At 40.5% G+C, this 19,466-nt stretch overlaps 1 protein-coding gene across 7 annotated transcripts in view; it reads left to right on the forward strand.

Moving 5' to 3' along the window:
* The first annotated feature begins 12,704 nt into the window (after nucleotides 1–12,704).
* The window catches only part of VGLL3 (vestigial like family member 3), a 46,007-nt gene continuing 39,245 nt past the window's right edge, over nucleotides 12,705–19,466 (forward strand). For 2 of the 7 annotated variants that reach the window (XM_067739194.1, XM_067739187.1), the window contains exon 1: nucleotides 12,705–13,071. In XM_067739194.1, the coding sequence (XP_067595295.1) occupies nucleotides 12,946–13,071 (126 nt within the window). In that variant the 5' untranslated portion in view covers nucleotides 12,705–12,945. The other 5 variants (XM_067739190.1, XM_067739193.1, XM_067739189.1 and 2 more) reach the window with 4 other exon arrangements.

The following is a 19,466-nucleotide window of genomic DNA, read 5'->3' on the forward strand; positions in this document are numbered from 1 at the left end:
TTTTCTCCTTCTAACAAGCTCCCAGATGATAATGATCCTGCTGGACCATAGACTACACTTTGAGGAGCAATGCTGTAGTTAATGACTAGGTTTTGCACACTTCCTGAGCTGGAAGTAACAATTAATATTCAATATTGCATCTCACATTGCCCAAGAATAGCTTTATCTCTCCCATCTGTTCATATCAAGTTCTTCATATTTGTAGCATATCTGAAGTTGATTACGTCATGACCTGATTATCAAATGCTCTGAAATTACTTTTAGATTTTTAAAAATATTTGTTATTATCCATAAAGAACATGGTGTGCTTCCAGAGAAAGTATAAACAAAGAGTTCAGTCCTTGAGAATTTATGAGATTTAATCCTACAAAGTTGGCAGCAGATATGCCAATATTTCAGTTTATTCACTTTTATGAAAGAATAAAATTTATGTTTGGATACTATAAGTAAGAAAACTGGACAAGTATTAAGGCAGCAGAGGTACTGTTTTATTTTCGTTGGTTTGTGTGTGTCCCTATCTCCTCAAGATTCCAGGTTGATATATACAGGGACAGGTTATCACTCATGCTTTTGTCCCTCTGGTGAAGACCACTGCTATCTAGAGCACAGAATATCATTGTAGGCATTAGAGATGAATGTCGTCTGTTCAGCTATAAGAAAAAGTTGTAGACAAGAGACTGTGGCTTCCTATGGTAGAATGGATAAAATTATTCAGAACTGCCAAAATTACATGTCAACTTTCTTCAATACCCCTTTGAGACAGATTGCCTGGGTGATTACTTAACCACTTGATTTCCTAATCTATTGTGAGGATTAATGAATTATTATATGTAAAGTGCTTAAGACATGCCAGACACATAGCAGGCACTACATAAAGGTTAACTATGATTATTACTGGTGTTATTATTAGTATTATTGCTAATATTACTGTTACTTAATTTCCTTATCTTGGTTTCTGCTATAATTGGATACTTTCAGGAAATCTATCCCTAACTATACTGCCAGGATGGAGTTGATTTTGCAGTCTCTCTGGACACTAACATATGAAGGATAAGCTACTATAATTTATAGTTACTGGAGATGATATATATCTCCTGAAATCTCAGTCGTACTACAGTTTTACTATACTAAAGAGACTGCTTATGTTAAAATCCTTAGAAAATGAAAAAAAAAGTATTTTCAAAAGTATTACTCATCATACCCAACATTTTGACACTATTCTAAAGAAAATATGAAAATTAAGCTAAAAATAATGAAAGATATATTTTCTAATAGTCACATAAAAAGTCCTTAGCATTTGTGTTCTTCCTATATGGTGTTTAAAGAGACCAAAGCAAGGCCATTTATATATCGACAATCCACAACATTCTCTGATCACAGCAACAGTCATTCAATTCAAATTAACCTAAGCAGGGTTACACTGTACCCACTTTTCGTGCTGTGCGAACCACCAAAGAAATATCTAACTCTTCCTCTTCCCTCATGGAATTTGTCTTTTGAATCTTTTCATGAGGGAGGCAGTTATGATCATTGAAATGATCAGAGCAAAATAAAGAACAACAATAATAATTGCATATAATCAAGTCACCAAATATAAGGTGCAAGCAACACAAATTATAATAGTATAAAGGAATTTTCAAATGTTAAGATATGCTTCCTAAAATAAGTGCTGCTTATAGTGGGCCTTGGAAGTAGGAGGGATTTTGAATATATTCCAGGCATCCGTAGCCACAGGGACAATAATGTGAAGACAACCTCTCCAGTGACCTATCTATACAATAAGAAAGAAGTGGGCAGCTGGGATGCAACTAAATTACTTTTAGGACTTGAAGATGTATGCATATCTTTGGACACATGGAACAAACACAATGCATGACAATCTGGCAAAAAACAAGCAACAAAACAGAGGAGTAATTTTTTTGTTTCATAAAAGCTATTGGCCTTCAATGTGGTCCAAAAAGTTTTCCTTAAATACAAAGACTCTTTTGTGCTTATTAAGAAAAAATTACCTATAAAAATCATGATTCGCCCTCAGTCTTCCAGGTTTACACCTCTTGTCCAAGGGAGAGTGCAGCCTACAGTGTCCCTTTGTGCCCAGTGTTTGTGGGAAGTGGTGGGACACAGCGTTTCCTCTCTGCCGTCTCTCTTCTGAATGATAGCAACATGGGACTTTGGCTTCATTTACCCTAAAATACTTAAATAAAATTAGAAAACTAATGTATTAAAAATGAGAAACAAATTCAAACCAGATTATGCTGGCTGCTGGGATTTATTAGTCCATTTGGTCTTTGTCTGTGGGTTATTAGCCCGGTGGGTTAGAACACAGTGCTAATGATGCCAAGATCAAGGCTTTAGTCCCTCCTGGCCTATTTAGCTTTGTTCCATTCCAAGGACGGAGCTGCACCCATACCAGGCCAGACGTCATGTGAATATATTCCACTTGTCAGAGGCTGACAGAGAGAATGTAGTTAGATTAGCCCAGATCAGCCATTACTACCAGGAAAGCTAGCAAAGCAACAAACAACCAACTCAAAGTACACATTGAACTAATGGTTTGTCATTATCTTCCACGAGAACAAATGATCCTATTTCTCGGTGAAGTACATACTCTGTGCTGATTTGTTGATGCAGGCTAAAAGTGTCTTGGTATCTCTTCATCTCATCTCACTGTTTCCCAACTTGGATTCCTTTATTATTAAATCTTTATAAAATATATAAATAAAGAGTACTATAAAATCTTATAATTCCAGCCAAAATTACTAGAGGAGAAAAAATTCAACAGACTCTACAGAAAGAGCATGCTGACTGTTTCGGGAATATATTCTAATAGTAAACAGAGGTACTAAGAGAGAGAGTTGCGATGAACCTCCAATGAGTGAGAAATTGGTGAAGCAGGTGATGTTATTTGCTGTATGTCTCTGCTGGGTCCACTGGAGATACTTAAAGTCTCACTTTTTATTAAACAAATCAAACTAGGAGGATTAAGACTAGCCTCCTTATTAAATTGTAAATAGAGGAAACTTCATCCTCGGAGTCTTTACATGAGATCTTCAGCTTGTAATGAGCACCATGTGCTCTGACCTAAACACATCATAAGAGAAGTAAATAAGACAGAGAAGTGGCACGTTACTAGATGTTGAAAATCATCAGGAAAAAAAATAGCGTCTTGAATCAGAGTACAAATAATATCTCTGTAAAAAAACCCTGCCTAAGAAATTCTTGCATGAATGTTTTTAAAACATTCTGCAGGGAGAACATGCTGACTCTTATAAGCTTACCCATTAAATCTCACCAGGCTGAAGAGAATAGAATAATGCAAAACACAACAGGCATGCGCCATGCACAGCTCTCACATGTCGTGTGCCCTAGACTGTCCTTGAACTCACAGGACTGGATGTTTGGCTTGTGCGTTTTTAGAACAGAGCTCTTAAAAAGACCCCCAAATTATGTTTTTTTTTTAAGTATTTAGTTATTTTATGATAGGTCTTGTTCCATATACAGTATGAAGTTTGTCTGTTTCACAACTTGCTGAGGGAGGTTTGTGATAGGGAAATAAACGCACATTTTGAAGTTCAGCATGGGTCAGGTTCTCCCCTATGAACTTTACGTGTATTATTTATTAATCCTCACAGAAACCTTATAAATATAACTATATCCACTTAGACATGAGAACACTGAAGTTCAGAGTTTTGTCTGGAGCTAAGGTTTGTGCTCTTTTCATTCTTCATGTGAGTATCTGAAGGACCCTTTTTTTTTTTTTTTTTTGTGGTACGCGGGCCTCTCACTGTTGTGGCCTCTCCCGTTGCGGAGCACAGGCTCCGGACACGCAGGCTCAGCGGCCATGGCTCACGGGCCCAGCCGCTCCGCGGCATGTGGGATCTTCCCAGACCGGGCACGAACCCGTGTCCCCTGCATCGGCAGGTGGACTCTCAAACACTGCGCCACCAGGGAAGCCCTGAAGGACACTTTTGACTCTGATTTTACTAGTCACCCCACAGCACAGCCAGCCCCTGCCCTCTTGGTAAAGAGCTCAACCACCTGGTAGCTTCCCTAATCACTGTCCTCTACATGGCTTGCTGCCCTGTCCACCTGCCTACTCTGGCCACTCTACCCTATTCCATTCAAAGTCTCTGTTTCCTGAAACTAAGGCCACATTTCTGGTAATATCAAAAGCTATTCAAATTTTTTCTCCAGTTTTATTGAAATATAATTGACATAAAACTGTATAAGTTTTGAGAAAAAGGAACCCTCCTACACTGTTGGTGGGAATGTAAATTAGTGCAGCCACTGTGGAGAACATTATGGATGTTCCCTAAAAAAGTAAAAATAGATTCTGCAATCCCATTCCTGGGCATATATCCAGAGAAAACGCTAATCTGAAAGAATACATGCACACCAATATTCATAGCAGCACTATTTGCAATAGCCAAGATGTGGTAGCAACCTAAGTGTCTATCGACAGACGAATAGATAAAAAATGATGTGGTATATATACACAATGGAATATTATGCAGCCGTAAAAAAGAATGAAATAATGCCATTTGCAGCCACATGGATAGACCTAGAGATAATCATATTAAGTGAAGTCAGACAAATATCTGAGAAAGACAAATATCATATGATATCACTCATATGTGAAAAATAGACTCAAAGACACAGGAAACAACCTTATGTTTACCAAAGGGGAGGGGGCAGGAATAAATTAGGAGTTTGGGATTAAAATATACACACTACTATATATAAAATTAGATAACCAACAAAAAGGACCTACTGTATAGCACAGGGAACCATACTCAATGTTTTGTAATGAATGTAAAAAAAGAATATATATATATATATATATATATATAACTGAATCACTTTACTGTACACCTGAAACTAGCACAACATTGTAAATGAACTATACTTCAATTTAAAAAATGATTAAAAAACTGTATAAGTTTAGAGTGTACAATGTAGTGATATGACTTACGTACAGCATGAAATGATTACCACGGTAGGTTTAGTGAACATCCATGATCTCATATAGGTACGGCATTAAAGAAATTGGAAAAAAATGCTTTCCTTGTGATGAGACCTCTTAGGATTTACTATCTTAACAACTTTCATAGATAATGTACAACAGTGTCAATCATCTTTAGAACATTGTACATTACATTGCTAGTACTTAATTATCTTATAACTGGGAGTTTGTACCTTTTGACCACCTTCATCTAATCCCACCTACCACAACCCCTGCCTCTGTTAACCACAAATCTGATGCTATTCAATTTTTAATAGATTATGAAAGGAACCGAATGGAAGAGAAAAAATTAAACATAGAAGTACTTTTGAGAAAAGAACTTCTCAATTCTACCCAAAGAGAAAATTTTGAAGCTACTTCTGTGATCCCTAGCATCAGTTTTTCCACTGAACTTGAGAATTTTCAGGAGCTCCCTATCCACGTCTTTCCAAACTAGTTCTTAAAGCCAGAAACTTAGGCTCAGCAGGAAATTTTAATTAAATTGACCCACTAGACAAATAATTGATCTAAGAAATTTTTATGAGGCTTATCAATTCCTTGGTGAAACTATCTTTTTAACTCTTTCACACGAACACATGAAGTTAAATATATACGTAGGCCATTTCATTAGACTTAGTGCTCAGTAATTATTATATAATATATGGTATAATAATACTTTTTTAAAAAATACAAGTGTTTTGGAATCAGACCTGGGGTCAAATCCTGGCTCAGCCACTCACCAGCTAGGTGATCTTTAAAATATTTAATTTCTCTGACCCTTATCTTTTTCATATCTAAAATGGTAATACCAACTACTTCATGGGATTATTGTGAAAATTAAATGAGTGAGAGAAAAGGAATCAGTGCAAATGCCTGGTCCATTGCAGATGCTCATAAAATGTGAGTTCCCTTTATCATCCTCTTGCCCATGAAAACAGAAAAATCATAAACACCGGATCCATTTTACCCTCCTTCATTATTCTTCATCCTCTCATAAGACACACGTTTGAAATCACCTAACAAGTCTATAACCTACATTTTGGGCGGTGAAACATCTACCTTTAAACAAAGCCTATCCCTACAACTGTGACCATGTTGAACCCAAAAGGAAATTATCCTTTAATAAAGCATAAAATCATTACTTCATTGAATAAGTATGATATAGTAATGAGTATGAATAAAACATATATACTTTATCCCTTCATGAATGAAGAGACAGAAATAAAAGGTTAAGAAAAAGCCTATATTTCAAGATAGGATAAATACTAGGAAGGGGGTGTGGGCAGGATGTTTTTGAGAGAGTAGTGGGGGCAGAATTGGGGTGTACTTTAAATTTGAAAGTGTCTTTGAGGAAACATGTTTAAGCTGAGCCCTAAGACAGTAAATAGACCAAGTAGGGGGAAGAATTTTCCAAGTAAATAGTGCATGCAAAGACGGAGGAAGAGGGCTCATTGGACTGAAGCAAGTGGATGCATGACATGTGGTGGAACAAATTTGCAGAGTGGACAGGAGAAAATGGATAGGAGGCTGTGGAGGTAAGCTGGCAGAGGCAGAGAGAGAAGAGAAACAGAGAGAAAGAGAAAGAGAGGGGAAGAGAAAATTTATGATAAAGAAGCATTGTCTTCACCAGTGTGATAAAACTTAGTAGAACTAGCCCAGAGTTAAGAGTAAGATGGGAGATATGAATCTATTATTCCTTGAGTCTAAATCCCCACGTGACTCTCTTACATTATGCATATATCTTGCCAATTTGAGTATGATTTTAGCATTTGAAGATTAGTGTATTTTAAAAAAAGATATGGCTCCGAAACATGGACCAATTTTTCACCTGGTTGTCAACCCAAGAAAAGGCAGTCTTTTCAATGCTGGAGGTTAAATTGTCTGTGTCGCACTTACTGAGACACAGTATATGTGATCCAGTTCATTGTGGGGCTTTGAAGAAATTGTCAATAATAATTTGGACCATGCATGGTTTCATTTGCTTTATTTATTAACTTTAGGACCTCATATAAGATATATCTCCAATCTGTAAGTCTTGGACTCTGGGCTGGATGCTAATTTTTGTAAGTTACTTGCATATAGAAGTGATGTGAAGATGGATGAGATCTCTTAGGATGAGAGGATGGAGTAAGATGAGAAAAAGGCCCAGGAAAAGACTAAGGAGCTCTATATTTAGAGTTTAAGTAGAGGGGGATTTGATAAAGGAAACTGAGAAAGCGTAGCCAAAGTGTAAGGAGACAGATTAGCAAAGAGGGACGTCATGATAGGATGTCAAGAGAAGAGGTAATTTGAAGGAGGGATTAATCCACAGTGTCAGAATTTACAAAGCATCAGTTAGGATGAAGTTAAAGACAGACTTTGAACTTGTTAACATGACCATTACTGGTGACCTTAATACATTTTGGTGGGGTGATGAGGCAGAAATCTGATTGCATACGGGTGGAAGAGTGAGTAGAAAAGTAGAAAGCGGAGAAAGTGGTTTTGCAGGATTTGAGAATGGTGGAGAAGACAGGAGACAGTAGTCACAAGAGGATGGGGGTAAGCATGCCAGAGGAACACAATAAAGTTGCTGGGCATTGAGGAGGGCCCACTGAAGGCAGGTGATCCTAAATGACAACTGCTAAAAGTGGTTTTACTGCTTTGCATGTGAGTTTTCACCTTCTGTTTTTCCGTCTATTCCATTAGTATTATTAGAACCACTCTTAGATCCAGGCAGCCAGAGTCCCTCCCTGGCCCCTGAGCTTCAGAGAACCTCTCACTGGTTCTCCTCCTATTGTGCCTCTCCTCCAAGGAATCTGTAGGGCAAAGGGGGACATGCTCACCCAAGTTCTCCCTTCTAGCACCCCTTCCCCCACTAAATTGTTGATTCGTTTCCTATTGCTGCTACAACTCACCACAAACTCAATGACTTAAAGCGATGCAAATTTATTATCTTACAGTTTTGGAGGTCTGAAGTCCAAAATGGTTTTGTTGGCCGGGCTGCATTCCTTCTGGAGGTTCTAGGTGAGCCCACTCCGTGCGTTTTCTAGCTTCTAGAGGCTGCCTGTACTTCTTGGCTTGTGGTTCCTTTCCATCTTCCAAGTCAGTGATGGCTGGAGAGTCGTTTTCACTTCACATCAATATGACACTGACTCTTCTGCTTCCTGTCTCCCCTCTTAAAAGGACCCTTGCGATTACATACACTGGGCTCACCCAGATAATCGGGGATAATTTTTCTATGTTAAAATCTACTCATTAGTAGCCTTAATTCCATCTGCAATGTTAACTCTCTTTTGCTATACGATAAACATATTCATAGGCATTATTCTGCCTACAACAACCATGTGTATGTACTCAAGACTTGGGAATTTTCTGAGCATATGAACCAAGTCCACTTGCTCAGAGCGGTAATTCCTAGAGCAGGCTGCGTTATCAGCTGGCCAGAGTGCTGGCCAAGAATCAGCTGTTTGGTGGCCTGGGAAGAGAGTTTGGATACACATGCTGAGATGTCCAACACAGGCACTGCAGGTTCCATGTGTTCTCTTACACTAAGACCCTAAGTTAAAGACAAGCATGGTTGTCATCTCTCAAAAACAAAAAGCTGCCCCCCTCTTTGCCCTATCTTACCCCAAGAAATATTGGGAAAACCTACTTCAAGTTACCCCTCCAAATAAAACTGGCCTGGGGGGCTTCCCTGGTGGCGCAGTGGTTGAGAGTCCGTCTGCCGATGCAGGGGACACAGGTTCATGCCCCGGTCCGGGAAGATCCCACATGCCGCAGAGCAGCTGGGCCCGTGGGCCATGGTCGCTGAGCCTGCGCGTCTGGAGCCTGTGCTCCGCAATGGGAGAGGCCACAACAGTGAGAGGCCCGCGTACCGCAAAAACAAACAAACAAACAAAAACAAAAACAAAAAAAACCTGGCCTGGGGAGTTCACCCCACTAAATTCCAGCTGGAAAATTTGGAAATATTCTGGGAAGGTTGGTGGGTGAGCCCAAAAATATAATGACTGTAAACTTCTGACTCAGAAGAGTTGGGAACATTTAAGGTCATCTAAGTATTCTATTAAAACTACGGTGGCTGGGATAGAAAAGAGTAGGAGGATAAACACTGGATGGGTAGGCTTGAGTTCCTCATCACTCAACCAGAAGATCAGTGGTGGAGACTGAGAGAAGAAAAAGAAGGTAAATGAGTAATTTTTAAGGAACTTGAGCTCAGAAGTGCAAATTATCAAGTTCCATCCCATCACTGAGTTATTCCAAGTAATTGTGACACCCACCCCTGCATGACAGATATGAAAATGAGTACACCAGTGGTTAGATCAAATTCTCTGGTGTGGGTGACTCACTATTGTCAAATATAATCGGCCCACATTTCCCCTCACTCCTTTTCCACAACTCAAGGTTCGCCAAAGGATAATCTCATCTAAAACCTCTTCTTATATGCATAGATGGATATGCACGAATAGGTACACGTATGCACATCCACATATAATGTATGCATGCATGTAGATTTACATATGTGTTTGTTTATAAATATTACTGTGGGTGATAAAGAACTGAACTAAGAGTCCAGAGACCTGGACACTTTGGTTTTAGTTCTGCCTCCATTTCCCTAGGAGATTTTAATCTGACCACTTGTTTGCTTACCTTTGAAAGAAGATGTTTTAGACTAGGTGATCTTTGTGATTCTTTTCTATCCTAAAACCCTAAATATCTACCGGGGGGAAGTAAGGCACATCTGTTCTCCTATCAGAACTCCAAATTAGCTCTCCTTAACAGGAAGGATCCTACTTTTTATTAATGAGCAAACAAAGACTCCACCCTTTGACAGGTTATTTTCTCCTTCTGTTCTGTCTATGCTTCCTCTAGATTCTAATTCTGTCTGGGCAGAATTTATCTTCATTTTCTCATTTTCTTCCATCGCTGCTATGTGGAAATGAAGGGAGGTATCAAAACAAAGATATTGCATTATAGAAAGATTTTGCCAAATACCTCCAGACTTTTGAGTCCATGACTTACTAGGATCTGAGAACTACATCTTTGTCATACAGTAAATATTTGCAGCATACTAGATAGAGGCTCTACGGGGCACAGGGAAGATACAGAAATTGGGGTATGAACATGTTGGATCTAGTTCTGCCTTTATTTTCTAAGTCAACAAATATAGCCTGAACACCTTTTAAATGTTAGATGTACAAGATATAAATGGTCTCAGCAATTGTCTAGTGGAGGAGACATATTGAGCACATAATTGTACAAAAAAAATCAGTTACAGATATATTAAATTATCTGAAGATGAAGTTAGTGGTGTTAAGCGACCACACTTCTTCCTAGAAAGGGAGGTCTCAATTCAAATGGCTGAATGGACAGTTGGAGGAGATGGTGACATAGGTAGGGGCCAAAATTTGAATGTTAAGGAGTTGGACTGTGGAGAGCTGCTGGGAAATTGTTTTTAAAAGAGGGTCAAGCATCATTACTTTGTTGGATTTGCAGGGGCTGGGCTGGAAAAGAATAGGAGGACAAATCGTGAAAAATGGATCAGAAGAGGGTTGAACTTGGGGCCTGGAAATCAGGTAGGTGCCTCTTGCGGGATTCTGGGTGAGAGATGCTGAGTGAACTAAGGATCATAGCAGCAGAGATAAGGAGATGAGTGGAGTCACTAGAAAGGTAAAAGTGTGGATGAAATGGACTCCAAGACCAAATGTGGGGACTGTGATGTTAGATGATTCCCAGATTTCCAGCTCAGCAACTAGGGTGGGAGTTTCAATACCTGAAATGGGGATTAAAAGAGGAGGATCGGGTTGGGGCTATGGGGAAATATTAGTGCTACTACGACTGAGGTTCCTAATGAATATCTATGTGGAGCCATCCAGACAGAAACAGAATAGACGAATCTGGAACACAGAAGATGAGTATGACCAGTGGTTGTCAACTTGTGAAAAGGCAGTAAAAATCATTTTAAATAAACTTGTTTGTCTCTTACTGATTGGAATACTCCTCCATTACAAAGAGTACAAAGTCTAAACTGTGAAAGCTCTTAATAAATATTTTTTTTTAATTTTCAGTGGATGAAAGAATGAGTGAGTGAATAGGAGCTGCTGTGAGTAGCCAAGAGTTCCTATCCAATTACTATGGTTTGTATATTTGAGTGTATGAGTGAGGGCATGTGTGAGCGTATATGCATTTATATATTTGTGTGTCTGTGTGGTTATACATAGCCACATACACATTCATATAAAGTTTAACAATACAAACAATATATTAGTACTGTACATCTGCGTTAGTCTGCTAGGGCCGCCATAACAAAATACGACAGGCTGGGTGGATTAAACACAGAAATTATTTTGTCACAGTTTTGGAGGCTAAAAATCCAAGATCAAAGTACCCTCAGAGTTAATTTCTGTGAGGCCTCTCTTCCTGGCTTGTAGACTGAGGCTTCTCACTGGGTGTCACAAGGCTTTTCCTCTGTGCCAAAGCAGACAGATCTGTGGCATGTCTTCCTCAAAGACACCAGTCCTAGATTAGGGCCCCATCTTTATGACCTCATTTAACCTTAATTACCTTCTGATAGGTTTTGTCTCCAAATACAGTCTCAATGGGGGTTTGGCTTCAACACGTGAATTTTAGGGGGAACGCAAGCCTGTCCATTAACAACATCAGAACGTTTAACATCTAGATTAACTTCTCCTCAAAGGATAGTCTCTGTGAAAACAAAAGAGATTGTTCTGTGTCATATATAGGGGGAGAGATACACTTGGTCAGAGAGTTTGCTTATTTATAAAATAAGTATAAATCTTTTCTGCTTTACCTCATTATATTGAAATACAATTATATTCCTAGGAACGAACTTTTCATTTCCGAGAGGATTGTAAACCACGTGCAAATAAACCTTTAAATAATAGCTGGATGGGTTTAATCGACTGTCACTGTTGCTCTATGGAAACCGGGCTGAAAAAGCCAGAAGAGGTTGACGTCCCGCAAGGGGGTCATACCATGAAGGTGTTAACTTAAAGCGGGGATTGCTTACGGAAAACCGCGTCGCATTCTTGGCACGTGCGCGCTTGCAATGAAGTTAACTTTCACTTACGGTTATATTAAATGTAGGAACCAATTCCAGCTCATTTTGCGCCTGCTCTGTTTTACCTCCTAGTGCACTTGGCCTTCCTGTAGCCTTGGCCTCTAGTTTGGTGTTCCTTGTAAAAGCTCCTTGGGGCTGGGAAGCCCTCGCCCCAGCGCCCAGGTGACAGGAGATGGGGTGGGAACCCGCGGAGCTTTCAGGGCGTGGAACCTCTCTCATACCATTCCTTCCCTCCCACTGCCGGGAGGCGGAGAGAGCTTGCAACTTCTCTCCAATCCGCGGCCGGCCCTCCCCGGGGTCCCCCTGCTGGGCGACCGGCCCGCCACCGACCGAGTTGGAGGAACTTCGCGGAGCTCCGCGTCAGAGCCGGGAGAGGCGAGATGCTCCCCCTCCTCCCCTGCCGTCCCCCTCACTCTGCCCCCGCCTCCCGGTCCTCGCCCAGCCGGGAGCGCCGGTGATAGGACGAGCCCCGGGCGTGCATCGTGTATATGCAAACCAGAGCCCGGTTCCCCAGGTCTGTCCGACCCCGGCCGGGGCTGCGGCTGCGGCTGGCGCTGCCGTGGGCGCCGCTGCGCTCGCCCTCGCCCTCGCCCCGCACTGCCATGCTCCCGCCGCGCGGCGGGCCAATGCGTCCCCGAGTCGCTATATAAGCGCAGGCCAGGGGACAGCCGGAGGGGCTGAAGATGAGGGTGCCCGCGCATGGGCCACCGCCGATTGCCAACCCCTCCCGAGCCCGCGCCCCGCGCGGAGCCCACGGCCGCCGAGGACCCGCCTTCGCCACAGTAGCAGCTGGGGCTGCGACAGAGGCGGCAGCTGCGGCGGCGCCTGTCGCACGAGCGCGTAGAGCAGCGGCCGCAGCTCCGGGGCCGCCGCTGCCCCGGCTGCCATGAGTTGTGCGGAGGTGATGTATCACCCCCAGCCGTATGGAGCGCCCCAGTATCTGCCCAACCCCGTGGCAGCTGCAACCTGCCCCACAGCCTATTACCACCCGGCGCCCCAACATGGCCAGCAGGTGAGTCACCGACCGGGCAGCCTGCCGGGGGCGGGGGCGAGGGGCAGCGAGAGTATCGGTCTGGGGCTCCCAAGACGTCCCTCTGGGACGGGTGGCGCGGAGGATGCTCTGAGACTTGCGGGAGCGCCCTTGAACAGAAAGCCATCAGAAGAGAAAAGACGAGGCTTCGGGAAGGACGAGCTTCCAGGTGGACGGGTGGGGATTCCAAGCGAGGCATTACCTGGCTGGGGGCTTCAGTGAGCTCTTGTCACCGGCTCAGAAGCTATTCCTCATAGCCACCCTAGCTCTTAGGGCTCAGTTCTCTGAAGCTCACCAAGGGCATCTGTCTTAGGAGTATGTGAGTAAACTTCCTTTAAACCAAATATTTTGTTTCCTTTGAAACGGTGGAGTGTTTCAGGATTTTCTTGATTAGGAGGATGAAATGTGTCACTGACATAGGGGAGGCTACCTGGACAGTGAGCCCATGGAATGACTTTTCTGGAACTTTTATGGTGGAACATGGGTCTCGTGTAATACCTGTCCAATGTTACTAGAAGTTCTCTGCAAAGTCTGTCATCTTCCATACTTAGGTGACAGAGATTATTCCCCAAATGCCTCATTCATTTTTAATTCCATCAAAGCACAGAGATGTTATGGTTCAGTCTGTTGGACAGAAGAACCCTCTCCTTTCCCAGCTAAGAGGTAACCTTGGGTCACTGGATGCTGGGTCTCCGCCATGCCAAGAGTGACTGAATGCTGTTGGATAAAAAGGATTCAGGAACTAGGGAGATGATAAAGTTCCTTTAGAAGGGAGAGTGGGGTTCTGGGGAATTAAGCACTAGGTACCCCTGGACGTTCCTCCCTGTTCGCCCGCAGTGTGTCAAGGCTTAGTTAGCGCTACCTAAAACACATATGTGAGCATGTGGCCAGGGGCTGTACCAAAATAGGGTCCTGAGACTCTGGGAATTAGGGTGGGTTGATTTAGTGAGACTTAAAAAATATACATACTCTGAGGTAGGGACACCTATCAGGGATCTAGATATGGTTCCGAAACTAACATCCACAGAATTTATTGATTGACATTTTTTTTTTTTAGTTTCTTAAAAAACATATATTTTATTGTGGTCTTCAGGGTTTGGCTCTTTAATTAATCTGGCCATTTAATTTATTTCCTCTACCCCTGTCTCTTTACTAGATTTATTGTGCTACTCTTTGGAAAGAAATTATAACTTCTGTTTAGAATTTAGGGACTGAAATTCAGCTGATTCCGGAAGAGTACGTACTCTAGATTTATCTGCTGAACAGTATGAGCTTAACCAGGACAACTAGGGCAAAAGAGGAAGGAGTCCCACTTTCTAGCTATCTTTTTTTTTTTTTTTTTTCTTCATCATCTTCAGCATTTCAAAGCAAGATTACTTTTAGAGAGGGGGATGGGAAAACATTTTGTAATTTGTGAACAAGGGTGACAGGTTAAAACATTTTATTTTGGTTATGCTCTATTTCTTTGGTTTTAATATAAAAGATATAAGTAATGGAGGAAACCATTTAAGTCCAAGTCAGGCAAGTGATGCAAAGAGACGCTGGATATCAATTTTCTGTGTTTTATGAACACTGTGTCCCAGATGAACCACCCTTTTCTTCTTTACTTTCTTCCATCTCAGAGACTGTAGAGGCCTTAAATTATCAATTGGAATGTGGACGAGCAACAGCCTCAAACTTTACTAAACATTCAGAAAGGTATTTTTCCCCTTCAAAAATAACTTTAGCAGAATAGTTGTGAATAAGGTTTTATTTTCTAGAGTTGTGAAAATAGTTCCATTCAAATACGAATCGCTAGTGGGGGTTAGGATTGGAATACTTTTTTGAGCTAGAAAATAAAATTCGGTATCAGAAACATTATAAATAACTAATCATGAAATTTAGCTTTCAATGAAAAATAACTCCAATACCTTACCTAACTTTTGCAGTTGCCCCGAAACTCAGTTGCCAAATCACATTCCTTTGTTAAGACCGTCAACAAACCAAAACATGAGCTTTTCTTTTTCACCTGAATTGTCCACCTCGATGAGTGGCACCTATTTGTAAATAGTGATCAATTTCTGCTATCCTTTGAGCTTCTGTAGATATTGTTTAAGTAGATGTTAGGCTGAGTTGAACTGAAGAATTTAGTTGAGAAGTGTGCTGGAAATTTTCATGTTGCTTTTACTACACTGGCTTGTTGGAGATTGCTTTTTTGTCAGGTAAAGCAACTATTTGACTATGTAACTGGCTATAGCAAAATAAAAAGACAGGAGTGTAACTACTGTACTTTTACTGTCAGGGGTTTATTTTGATGCCCTATATTTTCTGTTGGAAAACAGAGTAAATCAGGAAATTCTTATCAGGCTGACAGCATTTTTAGACTATGTGGTGCGTGGGTGAAGTGGGACTAATATTGACTTGGCCCCAACGTAGTCATCTGAGAATACATATTTTGGTTGTTTTCGCATTCCATAAGGTTTTATCATTATTATCCATGAAGATTGTTTTCTCCGTACGTGGGAAGTGACCCCTAATAGCATCTTGCCTGGGAGACAAAAACAAGGGCTACGAGTCCTACTGTATTTGAAAAATTGACTTGTTGAGGGCAGGAAGCAGAAAAAGTGATAGAGTTACAAAGTTTAATGGTCATTTAGAAAATGTTAGAAAAGAGAGCATTAAAGTTTTGTATCACTTCTGTATTTTCAATTATTGTAGTGTATCTTTGAACTGATTTTTTCCTCAAGTCCATATAGCTCTATAGTCCTTGTAAATTATTATCTCATAGTGGTTTATTATGATAGATTTTAAACATAGGTATATTTTCCTCTTAATGCATGATTAGACACCAGAAGTTCTTTTTTAAATAGTAGAACTTAATGCTCCAGGCACATGTATTCGCAGCTTTCCACCTAAAAGTACAATGTGATTTTGTGTAATTACAAGTGTAAAAGGCACTTGGAATTTTGTTTCATTTTTTAATTGAACATATTATAAATCATAGGTGGGTAATAGGTTAGTACCTTAAAAACAGTGAACTGTGTATACATCAGGCTGCATTGCAGTGTGTTACTTAAGCATACAGTAGGCTAAGTGAATAAAAGTAAAATGTAAATATACCTAAAGAGTCAGTTTTAGTCCCTGACGTTAATTCCTAGAATTGCGTGCATAAATCTAACAGTGTGCTTTATAGAGCCAGGATTTGCTAAGGGATCTAAGGTCTCTGGTCCCTGTGCCCACCATCTCTTCATTGCTTGAATGCATCAGTCCCTACCAACTCCTCAGGAGAACTCTCGACTTAGTCTCTCAGCACGTGCTCCAAAGGCATGATGACACTGCAGAACGTGTACAGAAAGGAATGCGTTTGTATCCCGACAGTGACAGTAGGAAAAAATGAAAAAAAATTCAAAATACGTGTCAGGAAAAATTGAGGGAAACAATCATAAATTCCCTTCATACCCCATAGATTCCTCATCTTAAATGCAGACAATCTGTCATCTAAAATCTCCCTCCCCCCATATTTTCATAATGTTAACATTAGGGAGATACTTAAAGCAAAGCTTTCAGAACTGGGTGAGTTCTTAGGTGAGGTGGTGAAAGCAGAGGAGAACAATCGCCCATTCTCTAATTGTGCATAGGAGTTTTTAACAATCACACTTTGGGCTTCATATAAGTTAGAGCATATTGACGCTGCTCTCTTCAAGGGTGACAGCTGGGTGAATATGCATGCATGCTTTCACTTAAGAGAATTAAAAGTCTTGGGAGGCAGAACTTCAGTTCTAACTTTGTAAGGAGTTTTTCGAACTCTTTCTCTGGACTCTGCCACCTTGGTTAGGTCATAAAATCTGAGATTCTGTTTGTTAGGAAAAAACCCTGGGAAAACATACTTCAACCCCTCCTTTTACAGACGGGGAAATGCATGTTTATAGGGCTGAAATGCCTGGCTAAAGATTTCAAAGCTAATTGGTGACAAAAGTAGGACCACTGGATCCCCTGCTCCCCAGCAGAGCATCTTTCCACCATACCATGCCGTCTCCCAAGATTTTTTTTTTTTTTTTGCTATTGCACAATAGGCTTATTTCTGTCTTTAGTGCTCCAAATCAACTTTTTGATAAAGAAGATTAATATGCAGTAGATTCTTTGGCCTTGGAGCTTGAAATTCTTTCCAAGTCCTTGGTAGTGTACGTTTTTAGTTTAGGCATTCCAAAGTTGTTTTGCAAGCATTTGTATTATGCTAATGACTTTTGCTATCCGTGTTGCATCCTTTGCTGATGAAGCAGAATATCCACTTAGCAAATGAACATGTATTTATTTGAAAATAATATGCAGGAAGTAGTATTAACAGTCAGCTTTAAGTGCCTCATATATCATTGCTGTTCCAACATAAGTTTAGATTTATTAAGAGGAAAACATACAATTACATTCTAAATAGTTTCAATACACAGTCCACTTATTTAAGTTGGAGGATATAATTTTCTTGCAACTGTAAGCAAGGACTTAAGTAGATTTATAAGAATTCATACAGGACTTCTTTGAGAGAGAACAGCCCCTCTGATTCCAAACTACACAAAGTAACTTGACTGTAGAGACTTAGAAGCTTCAAGTGCCCCAGAGCTTTATGCTCCCAATAACTTTCCAGCCAGAAAATTCAAAGCTAGAAGGAAAATTAAACTTTGAAATAACTAAACTGAACTGTTGTCTCTGGCAGTCAACCAGAATGGAGATTACAATACGGATAGTAAGGGCAGGCTTGAAATCCATAAAATCATGTGCAGTGAGGCTACATTCACCAGAAGAACCAAATGCCGGGACAAGGAAGCATTCTGTGGAAATTTAAGTGAAGGATATTTTCATTCAATGCAAGGAAGTCCTACTTCACTTAGCGCTTGGTAAAGTCTCACATCTCAGAGTTGGAGATGATGGGGACATGACTCATAACAGTGGAAACGAGGGGGATCAGTGGGTAGAACGATCCTGCACGGTGCTTCCTTGGACAACTACAGAAGAGATGCTGTGTTGACCCGGTTGTGCAGTATGTACATTTCTGTCTTGTGTTTTTCTGTGCAAAGGGGATTGTCAATAAGACTAAAAATATTATGCGCAAGATGCCTAACGCAGATTCTAAAGTGAACTCGAGAGTTAAATGACTGCCATTCTAAAACCCGGCCACTTAACTTGAATCCCATCAGCCCTATTTCCAACTGGCTTTAAAAAGAAATCTCAAAACTGATACATCTAGTAATACATAACAATTTAAGGTATTGTCTCTAGAAAAACATTTTCATTCAAGAAACTAAAACTCTCCAATACTTGAATTTCAGACTCTGGCAGAGATAGTGGAGGAAATAATTTTGGTCAAAACTTTGCACTGACTCTTTTAAAAAGCACGTCTTTCAGCAGCTGGTTTTCTGCTTTAACTATTCATTTAGGAAGACCCTAATAGTGACTTAAACCATTAGACCCAAACGTCTGTTGCTAGAAGCAAGTCATGAATGCCATATTTAATAGATATTTCAGTGGATACCAGATTTATTTCAGTAATTTACAAGTATGGTCTGAAACGGGATAACTGAACTATTTTTCACTTGTCTCATACTTCAGTAGAGAAAAAAAAGAAAAAAAAGAAAAAGGAAAGAAAAGAAAGGAAGAAGGGCCTAAACCGAACAGGTGTCCTTTCCTCTTAAAACTATGTTGTTTTAGTGTGCAAAAACACTTGTCCTTGGGGGATGGGGTGGGGATATTTGAAGGATGCCTCCTTTCTGGTTACTGTGAAGATAGCTAAAGGAAGTACCCAAACTAGTTCCTAGGAATTGGGCTAGATGACCTATGTCTGAAAATGAATTAGTCTTCAATGATCTGTAGGGTTTTTTTGACCAGTGTCCTGCAAAATCAGAAAAGGCAGCCAACGTAAGAAACAAAATGAAGTGTGAGTTTGTCTAGAGCTCCAGCATGTTGCTTATTAGCCTACAGAGTTGGAAGAGACCTCTGAGATAATGAAGTCAGAATTCCTCATCTTCAGAAGAGAAAGCTGAGGGCCAAAGGTTTCGATGCCTTACCCAGATTCATGGACTAGTTTTGGTCAAATCCCCTTAACCATTCCAGTTCTCTTTCTACTGTGTTCCCTTTCCATCTGGGCTTCTTTAGAAGCAACAAAAGCAATTAGTAATTCACCTAGTGTTACCCTCTTACTTTTCTCATTTAAAAATTTTTGAATATCAGCTACTTGGAGAAATTAGACAATTAGCCATGTGGATAAACCTGGAGGTTCTCTTTCTTTACCATTTTCCTTACAAGCCTCTCTCAACTGCTATGACTTTCATTTTTGTGCCTCCGAGCCTTTGCACAATGACTGACACAAAATAAGAATTAACTGGCAATTCGATGACTAACAGATAAAT

Source organism: Pseudorca crassidens, chromosome 5, assembly GCF_039906515.1.
Source record: "Pseudorca crassidens isolate mPseCra1 chromosome 5, mPseCra1.hap1, whole genome shotgun sequence".
In the NCBI taxonomy this organism is placed as follows: Eukaryota; Metazoa; Chordata; class Mammalia; order Artiodactyla; family Delphinidae; genus Pseudorca; species Pseudorca crassidens.